Raw genomic sequence first — 27,739 nt, forward strand, 5'->3', positions numbered from 1 at the left:
TGTAGTAAACAATGGAGTTGATACTGTAGAAGCTTAGTGATCTGAAAACTGTTTCCGGTTTGGGACTAAAGATCTCCCGATCTCCTGATTCCATTTGGCCACTGGAGCTGGAATTGGGCTAGGACAAACCTAAGTTGGGGCTGGTGTGAGGGAGCCGGGCCCCAGACTTTCAGTCCATCCTCTCAAGTGCTTGGTAAAGAGTTCTGCACAGAGTAGGCCCTCAATAAATACTCATTATTGATTGTTTGGTAACAAATGAGTACTTCCTGTCCCACCCAACCTGGTGTGGCCAACGCTACAAAATCTCCAGCATGAGCCCTACAAATGGAGCTCGAATCTCTGCCTCCCTCTGCCTCTACCTGACCCTACCCTGCCCGGCTCCACCCTCATTCCCCTGGTCCTTGAGGGTCTCTGTTTTGAAACACCAACAAGAAGCATAAATAATAATAATAATAATAATAATAATAATAATGGCATTTGTTAAGTGCTTACTACGTGCAAAGCACTGTTCTACGCGCTGGGAAGGTTACAAGGTGATCAGGTTGTCTCTTGGGGGGCTCACAGTCTTAGTCCCCATTTTACAGATGAGGTAACTGAGGCACCAAGAAGTTAAGTGACTTGCCCAAAGTCACACAGCTGACAATTGGCAGAGCCGGGGTTTGAACTCATGGCCTCTTGACTCCAAAGCCCGTGCTCTTTCCACTGAGCCACGCTGCTTCTCTCATAAAGCAATACTGCAGCTGTTTATCAGCATCTTTGAAAGGGGAGGCAAAGTGGCCTAGTGGAAAAAACACTGGGGGGAAGGGGGTGTCCAAAGGCCAGGGTTCTAGTCCTTGATCTGCCTCAACTGCTGTGTGACCTAGAGCAAGTCGCTTAACCTTTCTGTGCCTCAGGTTTTGTTTCTGTAAAGTGAGGATAAAATAACCTATTCTACCTCTCGGACTGGGAGCCCCAGGTGGGAGAGGGACTTGATCTATCCATCTTGTATCAACCCTAGTGCTTAGTATAGCACTTGGAACCTACTAAGCACTTAATAAATACTATTTTAAAAGATGGAGCAAATAGAGCTAGAGCTCCTCTTAGTAGACTGTATTCAGAACAACTAACCTTCAAACCTTTTGAAGCCGCAATGTGGGCAGCTGTCCAACCCTCCTTGTCAGCCTGGTTGATGAGATCGGCAGAAATGACAGGCGTGGCTCTCTGGTTCTCCTCTCCGCCCTCTGAGCCCACCTGCTCTTTGCTCCCAGAATTCCCAATCTCGGCCCCTCCATAGTACATGAGGAGCATGAGGCTGTCCACGTTTCCAGCATCCACAGCAGCGTGGACTGGGGTCCAGCCAACCTGAAAGTCAACAGTAGAAAGCGAACCTAAGTCCTTTTCATTTCTGTTGGTCAAAGAGATCTGTTATGACCTTTTTTTTTTTTCCAGTGGTATCTGTAAAGCGTTTACTATGAGTCTGGCACTGTACTAAGCACTGGAACAGTTACTGTGTCCAACCTGATTAGCTTGTATCTTCCCCAGGGCTTAGAACAGCGCTCGGCACATAGTAAGCGCTTAACAAATACCGTAATTACTATTAGGTTGGGCACATTCCCTGTCCCAAATGAGGCTTAGAGTCTTACTCCTCACTTTACAGATGAGGTAACTGAGGCACAGAGTAGTGAAGTGATTTGCCCAAGGTCACATGGCAGACAAGTGGAAGAACAGGGATTAGAAGCCAGGTCCTTCTGACTTCAAGGCCCATGTTCTATCCACTAGACCATGCTGCTTCTCACATGGCTTCATGGTCAATTTTCCTTTGGGTGTCAGTCAGCCAGGAACAAATAGCCAGGAGGCCAGTTAGTGTTAGGGATAGGGCCCCAGAAATTTCTGTAACATCGGTTAACCTCCTTGTTTCCTTTTAACTGAATATCTGTGAAACCCATCTTCATGCTGCCTATTGGCTAACAATACTGATGTGCTGAGAACAGGAAGGACTCTGTGTCCACAAGGCGCTCATTTAATTCTGATATGCACGGTGGTTTGGTAGACTTTTATTAGCGATTGCAGGTTCACAGGAGAAAAATGAACAATCTCAAATGAGGGAATGAGTTTAAATTACAGTGGGAGGGATTTGTGTTAGACAGGAGGAAGAGCCGTCTTTCAGACTTCAGAGTGTGTGTGGATTGTAAACTCCTTGTGGGCACAGGGATCATGCCTCTCAACTTCGTTATATTGCATTTTCTCAAGTGTGCTCTCCACACAGTAATCACTCAGTAAATACCATTGATTGACTGATTGATAACAGAGGCAGTGAACAATTTTTTATGGTATCTGTTCAGTGCTTACTGCGTGTCAGATACCGTAGAAAGTACTGGGGAAGGTACAAGAGAAGCAGTGTGGCTCAGTGGAAAGAGCATGGGCTTGGGAGTAAGAGGTCATAGGTTCTAATCACGGCTCCTCCACTTATCTGCTTTGTGACTTTGGGCTGACTTCACTTAATTTCTCTGGGCCTCAGTTACCTCATCTGTAAAATGGAGATTAAGACTGTAAGCCCCAGGTGGAACAACCTGATTACCTTGTATACCCCCAGTGCTTAGAACAGTGCTTGGCACATAGTAAGCGCTTAACAAAAGACATCATTATTATTTATTATTACAAGATGATTAAGTTGGGCACAGTCCATGTTCCACATGATGCTCACAGTCCTAATCCCCGTTTTACAGATGAGGTAACTGAGGCACAGAGAAATCAAGTGACTTGCCCAAGTGGTAGAGCTGATCTGAGAAAGCAGGTCCTTCTGACTCTCAGGGTCATGTTCTGTTCACACATTTTCAACTTGAATTGGTTTCTTTGCTACTTCATTGAATTTAGTTAATGATGCCTGGAAAAAAAGCAATTCTTGGGGGACTTTCTCCTGAAAAGACTGAAAATACAGGGTCAACTATGCCTATGCACCAGGAAGCTCCTGCACTACAGGTCTGCTGCCAGAGATGGCCTGGCACATACCTTTATTTGGGAATCCCTATAATAATAATAATAATGGTATTTTTTAAGTGCTTACTATGTGCAAAGCACTGTTCTAAGCAATGGGCACTGTTCTAAACATAAGGACTATCATCTCCCTTTTGAGTGGCATTAGTTTTCCTTTTCATTAGCATAACAAAGGTAAGGCAAGTGCCCTTGAACGACTTCAATCCTCAGAACTCCTCTGATATCCTTTCATTGAAAGACCAAAGTGAGAACTGGCTAATCTCCTGTGAAATACAATGTATTTCTACAGGTTTGTCTCTCTAGATGTATGGGTCTTTACTTAAAGTAACACTGGTGATCTCAGCTTGCTGACATCATACCTTTTGCTCATCAGCTAAAGCTGCCTTCATCTTTTCCTCATTCATTTCTCTTCCTCTTAGAGTGAAGGTGCCTAGTACTAGATCAGTAACGGACAGGAGCAGACCAACTGAAAGCCAAGCTGTTTGGAATAAAATCGGGTGAATGATCACCCTATATATCTTGTATTATAAAAACAAAATGTCTAAGAAATAAACAAAAGCTAATTGGGTTTCTCTCCCAGGTCTCTTTCTGCTATGGTTAACAATTTCTACTGATTTGCCCTAAACCTAGAACTAATTAAACACTTTACAAACATATTGGTGATGATGGTATTGTATTTTTTGAGCATTTATTGGGTACAAAGCACTGGATAAGTACTTGGGAATGTACAGCAGCATGGTCTAGTGGAAAGAGCTCGGGCCTGGAGCCAGAGGACCTGGGTTCTAATCCCACCTTCACCACCTGTCTTCTATGTGACCTCCTTGGGCAAGTCACTTAGCTTCTCAATGCCTCAGTTCCCTCATCTGCAAAATGGGCTTCAACACCTGTATTCCCTCCTACTTAGACTGTAGGACCTGATATATTCATTCATTCATTCAATCGCACTCATTGAGTGCTTACTTTTTCTGGAGCACTGTACTAAGCGCTTGGGAGAGTACAATACAGAAACAGACACATTCCTTACCCACAACAAGCTTATCTTGTATAACCCCCAGTGTTTAGCACCGTGCTTGACAAATACTACAAATACGATTATTGTTTCAAGAGAAGTACAAGACGTGTCCTTTGCTCTAACAGGAGAGATAGCCATAAAAATGCATGCAAAGCCATTTACATTCTAATCCCAATAAATCTCCCCTAAAATCCCTGGGGAATTGAAAACAATCTAGTTTTTCTAACAGCACAGGTACACCCACACACCACTGTTTTTAAATAGTCTTTCACTTACGCTGGTTGTTATACTTCGGTCTGTTCCAGCTTCCAGCAGGAGTTTAATACATTCGTTATTTCCATTTTTACAGGCCAGGTAGAGAGGTGTCTGACCTCCTTCAGCAGCATGGTTAATGTCAGCGTGATATGCAATTAGTAATTCTGCACACCTGTAGTGGAAAACAGAATTAAAATTCATTGCCTGTTTGGGAACCAATCCACCTCCTTAGCCAAATGAGGAAAGCAATCTTAAAAATTTTATTCCTAGATGTTTTAATCTATAAAACCACCTATATCAGAAAACATTTCATTATGAATTGTGCAACTACCCTGGTCTTATCATTTCCCCTTCACTTTGATATAATAGTGTTCAATACAAAAGAGTACAGCATGATACAAGAGAGTGCAATGTCATAGACCTAAGGGAGCTGACAATTAGGTAGTAATAATAGCCGCAGTGGTGTTTTTCGAGTGCTTACTATGTACTAAGGGCGGTGCTAAACTGTGGGGTGAAAAGTAGTTTTCATATTAATAGTATTTATTGAGTGCCTCCTAGGAGCAGTGCCTTGTTCGAAGCATTTGGGAAGTACACACAAAGAGATGAGGTGTCCCCTGCTCACAAGGAGCAGAGGTCAGAAAGGCGAACCTGCCGCATTTGAGTTTCAATGGTGATATGGGATTTGAGGGGCAGTGTTCACCCAATCGTCACCCACTGTGATCCTGCAATACAGCCTTCCCAAATTATTAGATCCAATTTATATCGCATCTGAGGAGTCGAAGTGACACCACACCCCAGTGTCACTGCCTCTTTGGCTTGCTAACTCTGCTCCACCAGCAAAGTAGGTGAGCCCCTCACACCAGCAGCCCGTGTTGCACACATGCCCAAACAAAAACACTTAGCTGCTCCCACAAATCCGGAAGCCCATAAACCCCCCGAGGAACAGCCACAGCCGGAACAGACAGAGCAGATGCCCAGGGTCTGAGCCTGACTAGGCACACTGCTTGATTTCTACAAGCCACTGGGGTGGAGGGAGAGTAAAGGATGCTTTATCGTTTAGTCACGAGGGTCACTTATTCAGGATCTGCCTTTGTCACCACCACCCTTTCTGAGGGATACTTGAATTTTTAAAGGGCTTTAATTTTGCCAACTCATTTTCACATCAGTTTTATCATTTTATCCTCACAGCATCCCCGTGGGCTAGCACAGACAAGAACTGTTGTCCTTTTGGGCACAGAATATGTCTATTATTGTGTTGTGCTCTCCCAAGCACATAGTAAGTGCAGAGAAGCAGTGTGGCTTAGTGGTAAGAGCACGGGCTCGGGAGTCAGAGGTCGTGGGTTCTAATCCCAGCTCTGCCACTTGTCAGCTTTGTGACTTTGGGCAAGTCACTTCACTTCCCTGGGCCTCAGTTACCTCCTCTGTAAAATGGGGATTAAGACTGTGAGCTCCATGTGGGACAATCTGATAACCTTGTAGACAACCCTTGTAGTAAACCTTGAGCCCCCTCCTTTCTCTCCCCCTCCTCCCTCTCCCCATCCCCCCTGCCCTACCTCCTTCCCCTCCCCACAGCACCTGTATATATGTTTGTACATATTTATTACTCCATTTATTTTACTTGTACATATTTACTATTCTATTTTATTTTGTTAATATGTTTTGTTTTGTTTTCTGTCTCCCCCTTCTAGACTGTGCGCCTGCTGTTGGGTAGGGACCATCTCTATATGCTGCCAACTTGTACTTCCCAAACGTTTAATACAGCACACAGTAAACGCTCAATAAATACAATTGAATGTATGAATGAATACCTCAGCGCTCAGCACATAGTAAGCGCTTAACAAATACCTTTATCATTATTATTGTAGTAAGTGCTTGATCAATTGATTGATTATTCTACAAAGGGAGAAATGGAGGCTCAGAGAGGTTAAGTGATTTGATCAAGGCCACACATTAGTAGCAGAGCCAGGGCTAGAACCCAGGTCACCTGACTCCCAGACCACATTCTGGAGGGTTTTGGAATGATAATTATATTTGCTGCATTGTTCTAGGCACTGGTAGATACAAAATAATCAGATCCCACATGGGGCTCACAGTCTGAGAAGGAGGGAGAAAAAATACTGAATCCCCATCTTGCAGATGAGGGAACTGAGGTTCAGAGAAGTTAAATGACTTGCCCAGAAGTCACACAGTAGGTATTTGGACAGAGCTGGGATTAGAACCCAGGTCTTCTGATTCCCAGGCCCGTGCTTTTTCCACTAGGCAACATTGTTTCTTCATAGAATCTTTGAAGAAAGACCAGTTGTTCTCCTTGTCCACAAAGGATCAAGTAAGTGGCAGTGGATTTCCATTAGAGTAGGAGAGATTTAAGTTGGGTATAAAAAAGAATTCAAGATAATAAATTGTTGGAATGGGTTTCTGGGGGGGGGGGGGGAGTAGTAGTAGTAGTAGTAGTAGTAGTAGTAGTAGCAGCAGTGCTTATTGAGCTCTCAGTATGGTGCAGTGTTCTAAGTTCTTTGGAAGCTCAGAATAATTAAGTGACATGTTTTCTGCTCACAAGGAGTTTTCCCTCCACTCCGTGGAATCCCCAGTTTGGGAATTTGTCAGGAAAGTATAAGCCTCCAGCTCTCCTGAATCATTTAGTCATTCATCTGTCTATGACCCCTCCCTGCTCCATCCAGCTCCTTAATTTGATGATACACATGCACAAGTGGGGCTGGTTAGCAATCAGATGGATACGCTATGTTGAGTTTCAATTTAGGCAAGCCATTCGTGGTAACAGTTTGGAAACCCAAATTTCCTCGGTCGAAAATGCAAACGTCCCCAGTTTAGTTTTCCGAGAAGAAAATCTACTCTGGATTGTCACTTACTTAACATGTCCCTGAGCGGCTGCTGAACACAAGGGGGTGAAGCCATTTTTATCGGCATCATCAACTTGCGCATTGGCATTCAGCAGCAATCTCACACAGTCTGAGGATTTAAACAGAAAAAAGTTGGATGAATGCATCGCCATTTCCTGGGGACTCGGGGTGGTGTCCCCATCCCAATCTCTAAAACCTAGCCCATTTCTACTAGAACAACAAATCTGAGCAGCTGACAAAATTTTAGGATCTCTGGAATTTCACTCTCCTCTTACCCACCTTCACAATTGAAAAAAAAAATGCAAGGATTTATACAAAGAGAAGTTCAGCAACCTGAAGTTGAAACCATGTAAATAATAGTTGCCGATCTTACCTGCAGATTAACTTGGCATTTGGACAACATTTCAACCCATCTTAATAATAACAACTGTGGTATTTGTTAAGCACTTACTATATACCAGGCACAATACTAAGCACTGGGGTGGATACAAATGGGGTTGGACACAGTCCCTGCCCCAAGTGGGGCTCACAGTCTCTCTCCCCATTTTACAGATGAGTTAACTGAAGCCCAGAGAAGTTAAGGGACTGAACCAAGGTCACACAGCAGACGAGTGTTAGAGCTGAGATTAGAACCCAGGACTTTCTGATTCCCAGGCCCATGCTCCTATCCACTAGGGTCGGTTCGCCTGCAAACCTTTCTCTTCAATTATTTTGATGGCTCTGCAAAAAGCTGAGGATAGCTGGACATGAATGGAGAAATCCCAATAGTGGAAAATGCCACAGGATGGAGTTTAGGAGGCAATCTTTGAAAATCCCCTTCTCTCGGCAACATAGACAGGGCTTATTGGATTTTATAGGGCTCATTGGATTTTATATTCGATTTTCTGTTCCTTGCTGCATGATGCCTTTGTTACTTATGAGGAATCTTTAAAATATTTCTGGGGAGAAGGGCTGGCCCAGATCTTTTCTCCCCACATCTCACCACCAGAGGTTTCTGAATTCCACTCCATCCTTGGCATGACTCCACTGAGGGAACTCTAAAGGGGCAGGGACACTGGGTTGGGAAGCTAATGTCTATGTTTAAAAGCCCAGCAAGATTTGAGTCAGTCCAGGGGATGTCAACCCAGGGGAGGGAGGTTGGGGGAGGCTGGTGAAGTTCTCCTTGAATAATGTGACCAGATTTTCTCAGGCCCAAAATGAACTGAGGATGGCCAGGGAACACTCAAACAGAGAAACCTATGGTTCTAGCAGACACACTCTACAGACACACAGAGACATAGTCACACAACAGCCACTCCTTGGGTACACACAGGCAAACACACATTGACACACTTCGAGAAGCAATGTTGCTTAGTCTATAGAGCACGGGCCTCAGAGTCAGAAGGATCTGGGTCTAATCCCGGCTTGGCCACATGTCTGCTGTGTGACCTTGGGCAAGTCACTTCACTTCTCTGTGCCTCAGTTATTTCATCTATAAAATGGGGATCACAAATGTGAGCCCCTTGTGGGACAGGGACCTGGTTAACTTGTTTCTACTCCAGTGCTTATAACAGTGCTTGAAGTACCACTATTATTATTATCACTCACCAAGACAACCACACCTGCACCCAGACATATCCTGAAACACTTCTGACCTAGCTTTACGCTGGAATTCTGGAAACCGAGGCATGCTCAGGTGAGGCCAATCTGGACGGATCTGGATGGATTTCCAGAGTCGAGCTGGGCTCCAGAATATGAGGCAGTCACCCTGATCTTGGCCATTCTCCAGAAACCCCATGGGGGTGATCACAATCCCTCTAAGCCTATTGCTTCTGCAGCCAAATCATCAGTCTCCCTACACCATCCTGAAAGACTGCAGGTTCTAAGATTTTTACTTTAAGGAGGAAACAAAAGGCCCCAGATCCCTCCTATTTTACTAGTAAAATGCTTGGCACAATCCTGGTGGCACTGGATAGTTCAGAACAAGAAAATCTAAATATAGAATCTAAAACCAGACCAAGTTGCTAAAACGTTCCATGACTTTAGCCTTTCCTAGCTCTTAAAAAGGTCCCTGGAGTAGAAGTTAGAAAATACTTATCCTTTTATTTGCACTAGTGACTTGTTATAAGGAGCAATTAAGGATGATTTCACCTCAGATCCAAACACAGTGATTGCAGGTGAATTGTTTTATTGAATCAGCAAGGGGCTTTACATTTACAAAGGGAGAGATGTAATTGGGTTTAATAGCCTGAGGCTGTGACTAAGATACTGAGAGTTCACTCTCCCCTACCTGGCCCATAGCCTGAGGCTGTGACTAAGATGCTGAGAGTTCACTCTCCCTTACCTGGCCCACTCTCCCAGTTCTGAAGACAAGACTCACTCCCAGGCCTCAGTAATGAAATTCAAACACTGTGAACATTTTCTTTTATAATGAACTTTCTCATAATTTTCCAGGGTTAATGAACGCAATCTTAACGCAATCTTAATCTTGGAGAAGCAGCATGGCTCAGTGGAAAGAGCACGGGCTTTGGAGTCAGAGTTCATGGATTCAAATTCTGGCTCTGCCAACTGTCAGCTGTGTGACTTTGGGCAAGTCACTTAACTCCTCTGTGCCTCAGTTATCTCATCTGTAAAATGGGGATTAAGACCGTGAGCACCCCATGGGACAGCCTGAGCACCTTGTAACTTCCCCAGCGCTTAGAACAGTGCTTTGCACATAGTAAGTGCTTAATAAATGCCATTATGATTATTATTAACCATTACACCATATCATCTGGATGCTAAACAATCTTCATTCACTTGAGCATCTTCTCCCCTCCCACCCCCAAAAGGCTTGACAGTCCTGGATTCGCAGGATACTAACAGTGGAATACGGTGGTCTCTCTTTACCTGTATGTCCATTCTTAGCAGCAGAATACAAGGCAGAAGAGCCATCTTCACAGGCGTGATTAATGTCCAGTCCTTCTTCATTAAGCAGCACAGACAATAAAGTGACATTTCCCTGGGCAGCAGCTTGGTGAAGACGGGTGGGCCTGCCACCCAGGGACACAGGACCACAACTTGTTAGCAAAGGGGTTAGGGAGGGGGGCCACCCTGTGAGTTAAAGGGACTGCAGTTAGAAGGTGGCTTGCAAGGATAAAGTGACACTCTGCACTTCTTTTTCAATGATCACACTTACAAAATCTACTATTAATTAATTAAACACACATACACACACACACACACACACACACACACACACAGGCTCACGGGGTTTTTAACACCACGTGGCCCATTAAGATTGATTTAGCATACACCTATAACAGTATTTTTATCCTTTCAACACATAATCCAGTCGGCAGGCTGTGGCAAGTTATTTTCCATTCATTTGGCCCCAACACTGATTCTTTTTCCACCGGTTAATGCAATCAGCAGTAACAGGACATTTCACAGAGAACAACCACATTCTCCAAACAGAAATTCACTCTCGGAATCCCAATTTTCAAATGCCCACACATTTCAGGCCATTTCCCTCCTAATAGAACATATTAGGAACTGACATTGCAGCCATCAAAGTTATTTTGTTGCTGTAAATTGAGAGCTTTTCTCCTCTTTTAAATTTATTTTTCCATGCTCCTTTAAAGATGGGAGGTATGCTAGCCATCTTTCATTATCAAATTTAGTCAAAGACATATTCAAACAATTGATCGATTGCCCTAATTGAAATAAAATAAAGATAAAGCATGCTGAGTTTCTATTAAAATGTGCTCATGGAGCAACTAAACTAATACAGCTTGATCTAGACTTTGAGAGAACATATACTGCATTACTTCCAAAGGCTGACATTTTTAAAAACTTATTTTAAGAAAAGGACCCATGTCAGCAGATAATTACACAACTAATAACAGAAACTTCCAGGTCACCCAATAAAATAGCAAAAGGCAAAAAAAAAATAAAATTTTCATAGAGAGCTTAAGTTATCTTTGTTAGAGGTTCAATTTAGCATTCATTCAATTGTATTTATTGAGCTTTACTGTGTGCAAAGCACTGTACTAAGCTCTTAGCAGTATTTAGCAGCCTTATTAGAGGATAATTTGTTTAGTGTGGGAAGTTTGCTGCATATAGTTTGGAAGATTTTGTGAACTCTTTCTTGACCAAAAGGCTGAAAAAGAAAAAGAGGAAAAAGTAAATATGGGTTCATTTACAACACCTTACAGATATGACCAGTGCTGACTCAAGTAGCTTAGTAAATAAGGATCGATGATTTCCCCAATTGCAACTTGCTACACATATAAAATTTTCATGGTCATGGGATTTTCACTGGGATTAACAGCAAGAATGCACATGCAGGTTAGGCGGAGTGTCTCACCATCACGTAACATTCTTCTACTTAAATCAATTTTTAGCCAGCATTCTGTGCTCCTGGTCTCAATACGAAAATGAGGTTTATGGGCAAACTGTGCAGGCGTGGCTCACTGAAGGGTCATGCAGGAGAGAAAAATGGGAGAAAAGACCTTCCCCCCAATTCATGTTAATTTATGTTATGTGCACCTGTTCATGAATATGTCTCCTGGGGTGCGGCAGAGGAGGGGGTCAGAGAACTGGTGAGTCCTGAATTACATTTTAAGGCACAGAGTTTTCCTCACTCCTACACACTATCTGCGTAGCAGCTTCTTGGGGCTGCCTGGACTATGGTTCCTGAAACTACTTGCACCGTTTCCCCCTTCCCAGATCTAAGCCTGGCTAATGAGGAATATCCAGAAGAAAACTCTCTACACATGAAGGGAAAAACAATTCAACACATGATCAAATTCTTCCTTGGTGAGTAGTTTATGTTTTCCAAAGATTACCCACCAATGCTGGACTTACTATTTCTCTTGAAGTGCGAGAGGTAAGAGCAGCAGTATGCATAAAAGCCAGATGATATAACTTGATAATCACCTTTACATGGCTCATTAATATTTTATGTTTTCCATCCAATTAACCAGGATAGTGCAGCAGACTGAAATACTGAGGATTGAATACCTATGCAAACTCCAGCACATTGAAACCCTTGTGCCTTCCGGCTTTGTAGCAATTTACAAAAGTCTTCCCTTGCTGAGTCCACCCTTCCCTATTTAAAAATCCAAAATAAACTCCAGAAATATTTATATTCACTAAAACTTATGCAGTCTTTAATACTACTCACCTCAAACCCTGATCAACTGTACAAAACTGGACAAAGAAAACTGCCCCCAAACTACTAGATGTATCTGAGACAAAGAAACAAAACAACTACAAAAAACAGTGTAACTAAGACTTTTGATTGTATTTTGGCAAATTACATCTTTATGTGATTTTATTCTCATTTGTAGCTTACCAGAAATTCTTTGAGTAGTAAAGGTAGGTTTAAAACTATACCATATTTTTCATCAACATCCACACTTCACAGTGATCTGTGCCCTTGCCTGCCTCTCAGTTCTTTGCACTCCTGCCCCAGTAGGAACATGACTGGCAGGGGAGAGAAAGTGAAGGTGGTGCTGTGCAAACTCCTAGCACTCCAACCTATTTGTCTGAACAGGATCTCAGTCCTGAGGTCTCAGAATTGAGGCATGGCCTAGTGGAAAGCGTATGAACCTAGGAATCAGAAGATCTGGGTTCCAAACCCACCTCCGCCACCTGTCTGGTATGTGTCCCTGTGAAAGTCACTTAACTTCCCTATGCCTCAGTTTCTTCATCTGCAAAATGGGAATTCAATGCCGGTTCTCCCTCCTCCTTAGACTGTGAGCCCCATGTAAGACCTGATTGCCTTGTATCTACCCCAGTGCTTGGCACATAGTAAGCACTTAACAAATACCATTATTATCATTATTATTCATCATCAACATCATCATCATCATCATTCGCAGTCCAGCAGGCATACAGGGAAGGGCTCTTTTAGCCAGAGTCCTCATTTCTTTGAGAGAAATGTAACATGTACAAATGAACAAAGTTATTGGTTAGTAATTAGCACCTTCTCGTTTCTGCACCCCACACAGAATAAGCACTCAATAAATACCATTGTTTGATGGAGTTCTACTCCTGCGTCATGATAGAAGGGCTGCTGCAAATTCTAGAGTTACAGGACTCTAGCTCCAGGAACCCTCTCGCTGAATCTTGAGTCCAGCTTTAGCAGAGTTAGAGGGGGGCAGGTTGCTCTCCGCTGGGCCTCTCCCCAACTCTTGCTGGTGCTACTAGAAGGGAACATCTTCTCAAGAGCTGTCTTTGTCAGGTTACCGCACAGGAGTGGGTGAGTCTATCTTCTCATGTCTGGGGCTCTGTCTCCTTGAGGCTCTACATCTCTCTGAATTTCTATCTTAGTCTCTCATTCTATCTTCCCTCTGTCATTCCGTCTATTATTCTGACTTCTGCTTTCTGTCCCTCTGTCTTCTCCTCCCCACTGACTTTGGATCACTGCCCATGCTCGAAGATGAGCCCCACACGAATCTGAGAGAAAATAAACCGCGATGGTTCTAGGAACCAATTTCCTTCCCTTGGGTTCCATTTAGCAGTAATGGGGTTTGGCTGCTAAGAACACAACCAAGAATTCATTAGCGATTTTCAGTGTTTTGGCTTGTGTCCGCTGATGGTTGTCTAACCGCACTCCCGGCCCATCCACAGGAAGGAGAAGGACGTGGATTCTAACTTGGAGGGAACTGCTGCATATTTGGGTGGGGAGGTGTAAGAGATCCATGGCTGGGGACCAGTTTAGGGGTCACCTTTCCTGCCCACTTGGGGTTCCAAAAGCTCGGTAGAGCAGGGCACAACCAATGTGGATAGCCAATCAATCAGTGAATGGTGTTTACCTAGTGCTTACCATGTGCTGAACACTATAGTAGGTGTTTGGGAAAGCACAACACAACAGAATTGGTGGATATGTTCCTCTGCCCTTCAGGTGCTTACAGAAGTGACTTGGTGAGGAGGCACCCAGGAAGAGAGAAGCAGTGTGGCCTAGTGGAACAAACAAGGGCCTAGGACCTGGAGGACCTGGGTTCTAATCCCAACTCTTCCACCAGCCTGCTGGGTGACCTTGCGCAAGTCACTGAATTTCTCTGTGCCTCAGTTTCCTCACCTCAATAAAATGAGGATTCAATACATGTTCCTCCTACTTGTCTGTGAGCCCCGTGTGGGACAGAGACTGTGGCAGACCTGATTATCTTGAATCTTCCCCAGGGCTTAGAACAGTGCTAGGGATAAGCACTTAACAAATGTTATTAATGTTATAGTTGATATTGTATTTATTTTTAAGAGGACCAGGAAGGGTTCAACTCAGGCTGAGATGCAAAGGAGCTAAGGTCTCCCTGTTCCCCATGGCCTTGACTGTACAGACCCTTACACGCCTCACCGAGGATAGGCAGGCTTCCCCGGTTACAATTAATTACAGGGGACACTCCACTGAAGCAGCATGGCCTAATGGATAGAGCTCGGGCCTGGGAATCAGAAGGACCTGGGTTCTAATCCCCGCTCTGCCATTTGTCTGCTGTGTGTGCTTGGGCAAGTCACTTCATTTCTCTGTACCTCAGTTATCTCATCTGTAAAATGGGGATTAAGACTGTCAGCCAGGGAGTGCAAACAACCTTATTAGCTTGTATCTACCTCAGAGCTTAGAACTCTGCTTGACACACAGTAAGTGTTTGATGCATACCATCATTATCATTATTATTAAGATCCAGATCATCCAGAGTCTCCCATGGACCATCATGGGACAAAGTACACCCCCCCACACACAACTCTGTGGGAGCTCCTGCTGCCAAAATGATGCTTTAGGAGGCTCAGGGAGGCTATAAGTGCAAGCCCTCATCTGTGCAATTGCAGCTCTGGAGAGGGTGTGGGAAAGGGGACAGTCTGCCCAAGTGCCCCTAATTATTATTATTATCATCATCATTATGGTATTTGTTAAGTGCTTACTATGTGTCAAGCCCTGTACTAAGCGCTGGGGTAGGTAAAAGATAATCAGATTGGACACAGTCCCTGTCCCACAATCGGCTCACAGTCCAAGGAAGAGGGAAAGGGATATTTCTCCCTATTTTACAATTGAGAAAACTGAAGTGTAGAAAAGGTCACACAGAAGGCCATTCACACTGCATCAGCATCAGCCCCACAAGACCCCCAGTGCTCAGGTGAGGCTGTGATGGCCTCCACCACTGTGATTCTCAGCTGGGCAGTGCAGGCACCCAATTGGTCTTGCTTGCAACTCAGAGGTCTGGATCATCCGGGTGGAAATTCAATGCATTTGGACTTCAATTCACTCTCTCCAAGTAAAACTGGGCTCATTCTATGCTGATTGACTTATGCTACCTTATTACAGAACATTACTCTAGTGCCCACAGGTAGGGAAAATGTGAAGCTCAAGCCTTTCCAATTGTATCAAATCCCTGAAAAAGGGAGGATGCTTTTGATAGAACCCCTGACCAGATAACCTGGATGAAAACTTATTGCATAAAATCGTAAAACCATACGCAAAAAGCACATTTTTCCCATTTCAAGACCTACTTTGAAGGTTAAATGCAAACATAAAATGTGACAAGGCAGCACAGATCCATGTTGGTTTAGGAGGGTTTAATGATGTTAGGAGAGAAGGGAGGAAGTGTGTGATTTCACAGGCGAACAATAGCAAGGGTGAAGCCACCGGGAAAGTTCATGGACATGCAAGGGTGCCTGGACGGGAGGCAGGAAAACAGCTTCTGGCATCAGCTTCAGAACACAGAGATGGTTAATTTCAAAGCTTGGATCAATCCCATTTGGGGAGAGGGGGCCTAAGCCCCCAGGCCAGTCACACACACAGAGGATAAACAATATCATAACAAAAATTCAAAGAAAATAAAAATTCTGAAGGGACAGAAGGAGAGAGAGGCCAAACCAAAAGATGAAAATGAAAAGAAAATCCCCATGGGCATGGTGATCCAGCTGCCTCAGCCATTTCAATTTTACAGCCTCTTTTTTTTTTTATCTTAGCAAACGAAGCTAACAGGAATTGGCTAGCTTTGGCCTGTGGGAATTCTATCGAGGGTTTACTGTCCTAGTTCATCTACATCCTGCTTATTATTCACCGCACATAATCTGGGCCACTTTTCCCCAGGGAAGTAGCTGGCATAGAACAATGAAGGATCCTGAGGCTGGGGAAACTGAAATTTCCCTTTCTCTTGCCCCTGCTGCGGACTGCAATGTTCTTTCTTCCAAGCAGCAGACAATGAAGTGTGGTTTTGCCTGGGCTGAGGGAAAAATACAGTCCAAATGGAGAGAGATCAGGCCTGGCTGACAGCCACGTCCTCCAACCCCAGATCCTGGCTCTGCCACTTTTCTGGTCTGTGACCTTAAGCAAGTCACTTCACTTCTCTGTGCCTCAATTTCCTAATCTGTAAAATGGGAATTACGACTGTGAGCCCCATGTGGGTCTGCAACTGTGTCCGAACCAATTACCTCATACCTACTGTAGTGCTTAGAACAGTGCTTGGCACATAGCAAGTGCTTTAACAAATACCACAATTATCATTATTAGGTGTGGCTTGTGTTCTCCCTAGCTTGCCCTCATCTCCTGTCACATGGCACCAGTGACCTCACCCCTACTGGGTCATGCCAAGTAATGTCTGCAGAAGGTCAGGCATCCTTCCTAGCCCTCAACTTCTGTCTGAGGCATCTGAGCAGGGATGGGGACTTTAATCCCCTCTACTCCTCCGAGCCAAAGGCCCTTCCCTTCCACAGTCAGTCAAACGTATTTTTTGAGCTCTTACTGTGTACAGATAATAATCATAATAACACTTATGGTATTTATTAAGCATTTACTATGGGCTTGGCACCATACTAAGCGCTGGGTGCATAAAAGAAGTTGGGTTGGACATAGTCCCTGTCCCGCATGGGGCTCACAGTCTTAATCTCCATTTTGCAGATGAAGTAACTGAGGCACAGGGAAGTGAAGTGACTTGCCCAAAGCCACACAGAGGACAAGTGGTATGGCTGGGATTAGAACCCATGATCTTCTGACTCCTAGGCCTGTGCTCTAGCCACTAGGCCATACTGCTTCCCTTATACTACGTGCTTGGGAGAGTACAATATAACAGACATAGTCCCTGCCCAAAACAAGCTTATGGTCTAGAGGGGGAGATAGATATTAATATAAATAAATAGGGCCTGGTGTTTCAGAGAGCTGGGCTGGGGTGATGCCCATAGTTCTGGGGACATCAGCAGAGAAGAGTCAATTGAAGCTTACACTGAGCTATTTTAATTAAGCAGGGCTATATTTCTATGGTGTGAGGGTGTTCAAATAGCTTAGTGCATGTGGATATCTTCACTTTGTCCCTTGTCTGCAGCAGCATGATGTAGAGGGGGCACTGGAACCATGACTGGTCTGTCATGCACTGCAAGGCCCGCGTGTCTTCACTGCTGACATTAATGACAGGCTGGCCACACGCTCATCAAATCAGGGTCCTACCTGATACCTTCTCCACTGGGAGCAGACACAGGAAACGGACTCTACTCTATGACCACTGGAGTCCTCTGTATACTGTAAACGCTCAATAAACACGATTGAATGAATGAATGGAGGAGATTGGGGTGAAGTCCACATCCCTTTGGCTTAGCTAAAACTCAGCCCTGATCGTGGATAGCACAGTACAGTGAAAACCTCAGCAAAAAACTGTACAACCTGGTAAAGTCAGGGTTGCTTTGGTCTGGCCCTGTCAGTTGGTCCACTTCATTTACAAAAGGGGCATTGGACCTATCGTGGGTAGATTATACGTTTACCAACTCTGTTTTATTGTACTCTCCCAAGCGCTCAGTATAGTGCTCTGTACCAAGTACTCAATGAATACCATCATCAATCATTCAATCAATCAATTGCATTTATTGAACACTTGCAGTGTGCAGAGCACTCTACTAAGAGCTTGGGAGAGTGTAACAGAATCAGTAGATGGGTTGATTGATTGATTGATTGATAGGGATATGATAATCCCCACTCACCAGCCATGGAAGATTGTCTCTGCAATTCTGATATTCTGATTGGAGTTTCAGGGCTTGGAGAAATAGCTGAAGGGCCGATCCAAGCCCTTGAAGAGCTTTTGGAATCAGACAAGCAAAGGTGAACAATGGGTGTGCTGTGCACCACTTTGATGAAATAATTTATTAGGTGAATTAAGTGACACTCTACCTTCTGAATGCCTGGACGGACCCTGTGTAGAATACTAGGCTGGTTGGGTCTTTCACTGGAGAAAAAATTCAGTTTCCATCAACTTCCACAGAGAAGGGCAGTGGAAAAGCAGCACAGCTTAGTGGAAAGGGCATGGGCCTGGGAGACAGAGAAGCTGGACTCTAAACCTTCTCTGCCGTTTGTCTGCTGCGTGACTTGGGCAAATCACTTAACTTTTCCAGGCCTCAGGTCCCTCAAGTGCAAAATGGGGATTCAATACCTGTTCTCCCTCCTACTTAGTCTGTGAGCCCCAGGTGGGACCTGATTATCTCACATCTATCCCAGCTCTTAGTAAAGTGCTTAGCACGTAGTAAGTGCTGAACAAAAGTCACAATTATCATTATTATTATTAGGAAAGACCTGCAAAGGATGCAAGCTGGAGGGAACCAAATTCCATTTGGGGCTCGGAAGGTAGCCGTTGGAGATGATAATCTCTGCTTTGCTCTTCTGGCCATATTTCCAGGAACCCAAAAGAACAGCTTCTACTAGCTCTACATGGCTATTCCCTGAGCCCTCACCCTCTGGAGGTGGGCGCGAAGAGTCCAAAGAGGCCACTGGTGAAGTGAAATGAATCACCGTACCCACAAACCTTCCAGGAATCGGCTGGGAAAGAAAAAGAACGAAAAAAGAAAGTGCAGTGGAACAAAAAGCTTCAAAGGAAAGGCAAAAAGAGACACGGTGAGGGAAAGTGAGGCAAACTGGCAGATGGATTTCCCAAGAGAGAAGACATTTTTTGGAGAAGAGGGTGGAATAGTCTGTTCCCTTTACCTGAGGCTGCTACCAGGAGGCTGTGGGAGGCCCAGGGTGCACAGGATGAGGCACTAACGGGGTTTATGGAGGAGCTACAGGCAATGGCGGTGGGGATGGCATGGCTACTTTCTGAACATGCAGGCCGGCTCGGTCCCGGGTTGCGGCCCGGGCAGGCACCCACCTGAGACGCGGCCACAGCGGGCTGGGCGCAGCCCGCGGGCACGGCCGGAGCTAAGTCTCCCGCCAGTTTTGGGGGTGGCTGGGAGGAGGAAGACTTGGCGAGGTTTTCCTCGTTCATTACCCTGATTCCGTGGGGTGGAGTGGCAGGCGGCAGCACCCCGGTTTTGCTATCGACTTTGGCCCCCGCACTGGCTGGGCGGCCGCTGTCCTTGAGGACCTTGAGCCCCTGGGGGTGGGGCGGCGAAGGGGTCTGGGACAGCCCTGGCTTTTTCGGAGGGATGGGAGGAGGGTTCCCCCGGTCGATGCGTGGGGCGTTGGGGGTCTTAGCACTCGCTCTCCCGCCGGGGGCCGGGCCGGTCCCTCCTTCCCCCGGGTGGGGGGCTCTGGGGCTTGGTGGGGCTCCGGCCTGGGGGCTGGTGAACCTGGAGAGCGCTTGGGTGACCGTGTTGCGGGCCAGCTGCCTGACGACCAGAGTGTCCCGGCTGGAGGGGGAGACCTCCCTGGATGGAGGGCTCTGGGTGGTGTTCCCGTTCTGGTCTTGGTCGTTGGCATTGCCCTGGAATCTGAACCGGGCCGCTTGGACCCGCGGATTGAGCGCCGGGTACGAAGCCGCATTGGCACACGGTGAATGGAGATTGGGCGTGGAGGAGGTGAGTGGGGGGTTCTGAGAAGCAGCGGGAGAAGGAGCGCTGTTTAGAAGGGGCAGGAGGGCGCTAGCCACTGGCTCGGCGGTTGGGCCAGAGCTCAGTCCGTTTTCCTGGATCCGGGGTGGACCGGGGACACTGGGTGAAGAGGTGGTGAGCAGGTCACCATGGGAATACTGCCGACCCACGCCGGGCTTCCCAATGCCCACTCTGGTGGCCCCAGAAACCATGGGGCCTGTTGAGGAGGGCTTCGCAGGGAACGCCACGTGGAACTTCTTCACTGGATCGGCACCCTCCACCATGGGGTCGGTCTGGCAGGCCACAGAGCGCGATGCCGGCCCTTCGGTCCCCACGGACACCGAGCGCCTGTCTTTTGTTTTGCCCCGGGGGAAAGAGAGGCTCGGTTTGTGGTCGTTGCCCTTCTTCAGCTGCTCGATCATCTTTCTCATCTTGTCGATCTCTTCCCTGAGGTCGGCCGTGAGTGCTTCCTCCCTGCTCAGCTTGGCCCGTAGCTGCTCCCGCTCCGTGTCGAATTCGGAGAGCTGCTTCTCCATGCGGGCTTCCATCTGGGAGCCCTTCTGCCTCTCAGCCAACAGGGCCCCTTCTAGCTCGCCCGTCTTTCTCTTTTCTGCATCCAGCTTGGAGGCCGCTTCCTCCAGCTTCTCGCCTTCCTCACCTACCCTGCTGGAAAGCTGTTTACACTCTTTGACCAGCATGAGCACCACCTGTTTGTTCTTGCCCCGTTCATCTTCGAGGCAGGCAGAGAGCTTCCTGTGCTCCTGCTGGAGGATGTGCAACTGCGACTTCTCCATTTCCAACTGTAAGAGAAGCACAAGCAAATTTGGATTAAGACACGCAAGTTCTAGGCCTCAACAACCTTGGGACTTGAGAGACAGTTCTTTCATATCTGCCTTTACCCCTGAAAACTGAGTGACTGGGATGAACTGAAGTGCTGTGCTCCTTGAAATATTATCATTCATTATCATCATCATCATCAACAGTAATTAAAATGGTATTTGTTAAGCCCTTACATTGCACCAAGCACTTACTAAATGCTCGGGGTGATAGGTGCTAAGCAGCATGGCCTAATAGAGGGAGAACAGGCCTGGGTGTCAGAAGGACCTGGGTTCTTGTCCTGGCTCTGCCAATTGCTTGCTATGTGACCTTGGGCAAGTCACTTCAGTTCTCTGTGCCTCAGTTTCCTCAACTGTAAAATGGGTATACCTGTTCCCCCTCCTACTTGGACTGAGCCACATATGGGACAGGGACTGTGTCAGACCTAATTAACTTGTAGAGACTCCAGCATTTAGAACAGTGTCTGACACATAGAAAGCGTTTAACAAGTACCATAAAAATTAAAAATTCAGGTCAGACAGGATCCCTATCCCACATGGGGCTTACAGGCTGGAGGAGTGGGAGAACAGATAAAGAAGTGTGGTGGCAAGAACATCACCTGCTGAGCTGGGAGACCTGGTTTTTGGACGTTTTTTCTCTGCAGCATTTGTTAAGTGCTTACTTTGTGTCAAGCACCATTCTGAGTGCTGGGGTAGATGCAACAATTAAAACAGATACAGGCCCTGTCCCACATAGGGCTTACATTTGAGTAGGTATTGAATCCCCATTTTTCATTTGATGAAACTGAGGCACAATGAAGTTAAGTGAATTGTCCAAGGTCATACGGCAGGTGGGTGGTAGAGTCGGAATTAGAACCCAGGTCCTCTGGCTCCCAGGTTCTTTCCACTAGGCCATGTTGTTTTCTCATGCTGCTTCTCCTAATATTGGCACGTGTTATGACTTTTGGACAGTCACAACCTGCCTGTGCCTCAGTTTTCCCACTTGCAAAACCCTCTCTTACCTCACAAGAGTAGTCTGAGGGGATAAAATGAGATGATAGGAAAATCCTTTCAAGAAATAAAGGCACTCTGAGACAATTTCAAGGAGTTACCCTAACAGGAGGCCAAGGTGTTTAAATCGTCTTTGGTTTAGGACTAGCTACAGTGAGAAATTACATAAAATATGGCCTCTTTTTTCCGGAAATCTAAGGTTTTCTGAAAATAAAGTTTCATCAACACAAAGCTATTTTTACCATTAAGGCATCTATGGAAAAGAAGGGAAATGCTAATTTGCAATTTCAAAGTTAAAGCTAAAATCAGAAAGGGTTTCTCCTTAGAACTGCACCGCTGGGTGTTGAGTGGGTGGTTTCCAATGCTTCCTTTCGTCTAAGCTTTGATCGATCAAGTACTGAAGAACTGACTATGTAGGGCCAGATATCAATCAATCAATCAATGGTATTTATGGAGCGCTTATCATTTGCAGAGCACTGTACTATCTCTAGGACCCAACAAAGACCTTTTTACATCCTCGACCCCAAGGAAAAACACTTCAGTACATTCATCTGACTACAGGAAAGAAGACTTTTATTTGCTAATTAGAATAAAGGATGGGACACTACACACACAAACACACATACACACACATTCATTCACTCAATCATATTTATTGAGCGCTTACTGTGTGCAGAACACTGTACTAAGCGCTTGATCATCATCACACAGTTATGCAGACCCTCTGAATCAGCTGTGTGGTGGAAGAGGTCAACTACAGTGCTCTGCAAGGAGTAAGAGCTCAATAAGTGCCACCGATTGATTGATTATAGAATTTGACTGTGGTCTCCTACCGTCTTCAGGCAATGGGTATTTCACAACTGTGGGTATGGAATGAGAAACTTTTGCTTTTGTCATCAAATAGGCAGTTACAATACAAGAATTCAGTGGGCAAGCACTATAAAGAGGCACACACACCCAAGAGATTATTAAATAATTAATTCACTTATCGTTCCAAATTCAGTTATTCATGACTCTCACATTAGATCAGTCACATGGAGATTTTAATGGAAAAATTAGTCTAATTCTTATCAAGCCTTCAGGAAACATGTCAGATCATAAACAAAGCGTAGGGTCCAATATGATTTTTTGGTCCACCTATACTGGTGAATGAAAAAAGAGAGGAGCGCATTATTTTACTTTGGTTTATTGAATTTAGCTTCCCAAATGTGAATTCTATTCCCCTTGGAATTTAAGTGAATATTTTAGAAATTGGTATTTAGGGGTAGGGGGACCAATTAAAAGTCTTAGAACTTGCAGAAAGCCAGTAAGAAATTCAGGTTTCTGAGAAAAATTAAAGACTACAAACAGTGTGTTGGTTCACATGGAAGGGAGAGCTTGCAGTCCACTAGACTGTAATGATAATAATAATAATGATGGTATTTGCTAAGTGCTTACTATGTGCCAAGCACTGTTCTAAGTGCTGGGGTAGATACTAGGTAATCAGGTTCTCCCACGTGGGGCTCAGAGTCTTAATCTCCATTTTACAGATGAGGTAACTGAGGCATGGAGGAGTTGACTGGCCCAAAGTCATACAGCTGATAAGTGGAGGAGCCAGGATTAGAACCCACAACCTCTGACTCCCAAACCTGTGCTCTTTCCACTAAGTCACGCTGCTTCTCTAAGTTCTTAGGTTCTCTGAGGGCAGGGATCATGTCTATCAGTTTTATTATATTGTAGTCTTCCTAGAGCTTAGTATAGTGCTCTGCACATAGTAAAAATTCAATAAATACCACTTCCCAATACCTTACTTCCTGCCTTCAGCACTTCTGCATCTTGGCTGTGCCCATCCCTTCAATCTTAGCACTCACAATTGCGGTATTTGTTAAACACTTAATATATGCCAGGGACTGTTCAAAGCGCTGGGATGAATACAAGCTAATCAAGTCTTAGTAGGATGGAGAACAGGTATTGAATCCCCATTTTGCAAATGTGGTTACTGAGGCACGGAGAAGTGAAGTCAACTTGCCTAAGGTCACACAGCAGACAAGTGACAGAGCAGAATTAATAATAGTGACGGTATTTGTTAAGCACTTACTATGTGCAAAACACTGTTCTGGGGAGGATACAAGGTGATCAGGTTGTCCCATGTGGGGCTCATAGTCTTAATCCCCATTTTACAGATGAGGGAACTGAGGCCCAGAGATGTTAAGTGACTTGCCCAAAGTCACACAGCTGACAAGTGGCTGAGCTGGGATTATAACCCATGACCTCTGACTCCCAAGCCCGGGCTCTTTTCCCTGAGCCATGCTGCTTCTCTATTAGAATTAGAACCCAGGTCCACTGACTCCCAGGGCTGTGTACTTTCCACTAGGCCATGCTGTCATTTATGTACATATCTTTACATTTGGCTGTTTCCTTGAACCTGTAATTTATTTTAGCATCTATATATAGATGGCAGGGAGTATTATCTACTAACTCTTTGGTATGGTTCCACATGCTCAGTACAATGCTCCGCACAGAGAATGTGCTCAATACATACTATACCCGAAGGACTGTTGGGGCTATTTGAGGGGGACAAATAATAGTATTTGTTAAGTGTTTTTAGTATGTGCCAAGCAGCATTCTAAGGGCTGGGGTAAATACAAAGTAAATACTTCACTGCTCACTACTATCTTTCCCAGGAGCAGACACCAATCAACTGCAAGGTGTCCAAGACCAGATATCACAATCTTTGCTTCTTTGGCATATTCTCCTGGCCCTGAATTCTCTGAACATGCTGTTGATGAAGCTGATGGAGAAGCAGCACGGCCTAGTGGATACAGCACGGTTCTGAGAGTCAGAAGGACATGGGTTCTAATCCTGGCTCTGCCACCTCTCTTTTGTGGGACCTTGGCCAAGTCACTTAACTTCTCTGGGCCTCAGTTACCTCATCTGTAAAATGGGGATTAAGACTGTGAGTCCCATGTGAGACAGGCTCTGTTCACCTTGATTTGCTTGTATCCAGCCCAGTGCTTAGTACAGTACTTGGCATATAGTAAGAACTTAAAAAATGTCATGATAATCTTGATGATGATGATTAAGGAGGCAGAAGCCAGAACAGGTGCACCTCCAGCAGAAACTCAGTCTGCCCACGGACAATGTGCATAAGGAGATGGATGGGATTTCTCTTTCCTTCATTAACCGCTCACGACTGCTGCCAGGGAGGAGTTGGAGAAGCATTACAGTGGGATGGTGTCACGGACTGTCTTCCCAGAAGAGATAGATTTGGAAGAAGGATTTGGGAGAATGGATCTTTCCAGGCTGGCAGGGAGGCGGGCAGGATGTGGGGGAGGAGCGGGTGCTGCTTCAAGAATAGCACACAGAGCCAACATGGGAGAGGTAAAAAGAGCGGCATTCAGGAGGCAAGCTTTGGCAGAGTGAAGGGAGGAAACCATGCAGATGGGAGTTAAGAGGTTCACAGAGAAATAAGGCTGAGCTCCATGTGGAAGTCTGGACAGAGGGCATGGGAAGAGGGCTATTTCTAGCATGTGAAATCTGAGAGAAACGGGGGTATTTATAATTTAACCACCAACTGGAAGAAGAAAATGACCCAGTGTTAGATCCATTGTAATAATGAATTTCTTCAGAGGAATCACTCGTGTACAAAAGAATATAAATTACATATATGTGTGTGTGTGTGTGTGTGTGTGTGTGTGTTAATCTCCCCTTTCCGCTAAACCCATGTGGGACGGCATGATAGAAGAAAATTTACAGATTGAAAGGTATTTCATGAAGCAGTTTGCAAAGAGTGTATATCAACGTGATAGACTGGAACACTTGTATGTAAATGAATGAGTAAAATGCTCTTCTTTAAAGATAAAAGATTTGGATTCATGTACCTAGGTGCCTGCTCTAATTCAGTTGAGCTGTCTCCTTGTAGAAGCGGCTTAAGAGCCATTGTGATGCTGTCCGTCTTGCCCGTAATGAAGAAGGATATTCTCATTAACTTCTCGAAATTGGCTGTTTTGGTTACCTCTTTCAATATAGAACAATCTCTAATTAAAAGGGGCAACCTCATTCCAGGTTAGAGACTATGTTTTCTAAGCATAACAAAACAAGAGATCATGCTTCAACCTTCTGCATAAAGTTGTACCAGAAACATACACCAAAGAAAAACTGGAACTTATTGGCAGTGGTTCAATCATCATTACCATCATCATTACTGGCATTTTTTTGAGTGTTTACTGTGTACAGAGCACTGTACTAAGCATTCAGGAAAGTACAATTCAACAGAACTGGTAGACATGTTCCCTACACACAACAAGCTAACAGTCTAGAGGGAGAGACAGACACTGATATAAACAATTTATAATGTATAATGTACAGATGTGTACATAAGTGGCTCAACTCTAGGGCAGGTAAAGAGGGGGTAAATCCATTAATCGATAAATGGTATTTATCAAGGACTTTCAGTGTGCAGAACACAGGACTAAACACTTGGGAGAGAACAATAGAGTTATTAGGCACTACCCCTTCCCTCAAGTTACTTGAATCTAGCAGAGGAGGGAGAAATTAAAATAAATTCCAGGTAGGGAGAAGAAACAAGGTATAAGGATACATACTTAAGTGCTGTGGGAATGGAGTGAGCATCAGAGTGTTTAAGGGATAAGGGCTCAGGTGCAAAGGATGATAGATTAGGAAGATAAGAGATTAGTCAGGGAACACTTTCTGGAGGGAATATGGTTGTAATAGGGCCAACTGGGGTAAGTATTGGTTTTTCAGTTATGAAATAATGAAGTAGGAGGGAGTTCCACGCTGGTGGAAGGAAGTGTCCGAGCCAGGATTTTTTTTTATTTTTTAACAGTATTTGTTAATCACTTACTGTGTATCAAACATTTTCCTAAACACTAGGGTAGGAACAAGTTAATTAGGCCAGACACAGTACCTGTCCCACGTGGGGCTCACAGTCTAAGTAGGAGGGAGAACAGGTATCCTTATATTACAGTTGGGGAAACTGAAGCACAGAGAAGCTAAGGGACTTGTCCATGGTCTCATCTAGAAATTATATATTATAAACTATTCATTTATATCAATGACAGCCTCCCCGTCTAGACTGTAGGCTCACTGTGGACAGGGAATGTGTCTACCAACTCTGTTGTACTGTACTCTCCCCTGCACTTAGAACAGTGCTCCGCACATAGTAAGCTCCCAATAAATGCCAATGATGATGCGAGATGAGAGGGAGTTGCAGAGAAGTTTGAAGTTGTTGATTACTGACTCTCCATCCTGCACAAAATGACTCAGTCAATCCATGGTATTCATTGAGCACTTACCCTGAGTAGAGTACTGTACTAAGTACTTGGGAAAGTACAATACGAGAGAGATGGTAGATACAATTTCTGTCTACATGGAGCTTACAGTCTACAGAACTCGGTGGTTATTTGAGTGTTTCTAGTTCGACTGGAGCCAGATTGCGCAGGCCCAAGAAAAAACAGAACACTTAGCTCCCTAGTGAGTCATCTCAGCAGGAACGCGGGCTGAATGAGCCCGCCTCTCTTCTCATTCCGTGAAGTGGTTTATTCTGTAAACTCCTTGTGGGCAGGGAACTTGTCTACCAACTCTGTTACATGGTATGCCCCCAACTGCTTAGTCAGTCCTCTGCCTACAGTAAGTGCTCAATAAATATGACCGATTGATTGATTGGTACAGCCTAAGCAAAGTTCAGACACTGTAGCAGCAGAATGCCCCACTTTCGATATTTTTATACCCTCCTTAGAGATAGAGCTCCTGTCTTTCCCTGATTATCATCCTGTCACTCCACAGGAGCACTGAATTCGCTTGAAAGGATGTTCTAATTCTAGTGTACAAAAGTTGCAAATGGATCTTTCCCAGAACTCAAATAAACTGAAAATGTGTGGTTAAGATATTTGCTTCCAAAAGATTGTTCGGGGGTAAATTTTGTTCTTGGAAAAGATGACTGTTTCCAGCTCTGACATATATTCTCTTAGACTAAAGAACAGTTACAGAATGGAGAGAGGCAGGATTTGTTGGGTGTTTTTTTCTTCCAATATTTCTTGATAAATAGGCTTCAAGTGGAAGCTCGT

General features: G+C 44.9%; 1 protein-coding gene across 1 annotated transcript in view; it reads right to left on the reverse strand.

Annotated features, from left to right (window-relative positions):
• The window catches only part of CTTNBP2 (cortactin binding protein 2), a 121,258-nt gene that overhangs the window by 36,504 nt on the left and 57,015 nt on the right, over positions 1–27,739 (reverse strand). The window contains exons 4-8 of the mRNA XM_038752501.1: positions 19,025–20,648; positions 9,967–10,170; positions 7,108–7,207; positions 4,262–4,412; positions 1,108–1,341 (exon numbers count right to left, since the gene is read on the reverse strand). Coding sequence (XP_038608429.1) covers positions 1,108–1,341; positions 4,262–4,412; positions 7,108–7,207; positions 9,967–10,170; positions 19,025–20,648 — 2,313 coding nt within the window. The remainder of the gene's footprint in view (positions 1–1,107; positions 1,342–4,261; positions 4,413–7,107; positions 7,208–9,966; positions 10,171–19,024; positions 20,649–27,739) is intronic.

Source organism: Tachyglossus aculeatus, chromosome 10, assembly GCF_015852505.1.
Source record: "Tachyglossus aculeatus isolate mTacAcu1 chromosome 10, mTacAcu1.pri, whole genome shotgun sequence".
Taxonomy (NCBI): domain Eukaryota; kingdom Metazoa; phylum Chordata; class Mammalia; order Monotremata; family Tachyglossidae; genus Tachyglossus; species Tachyglossus aculeatus.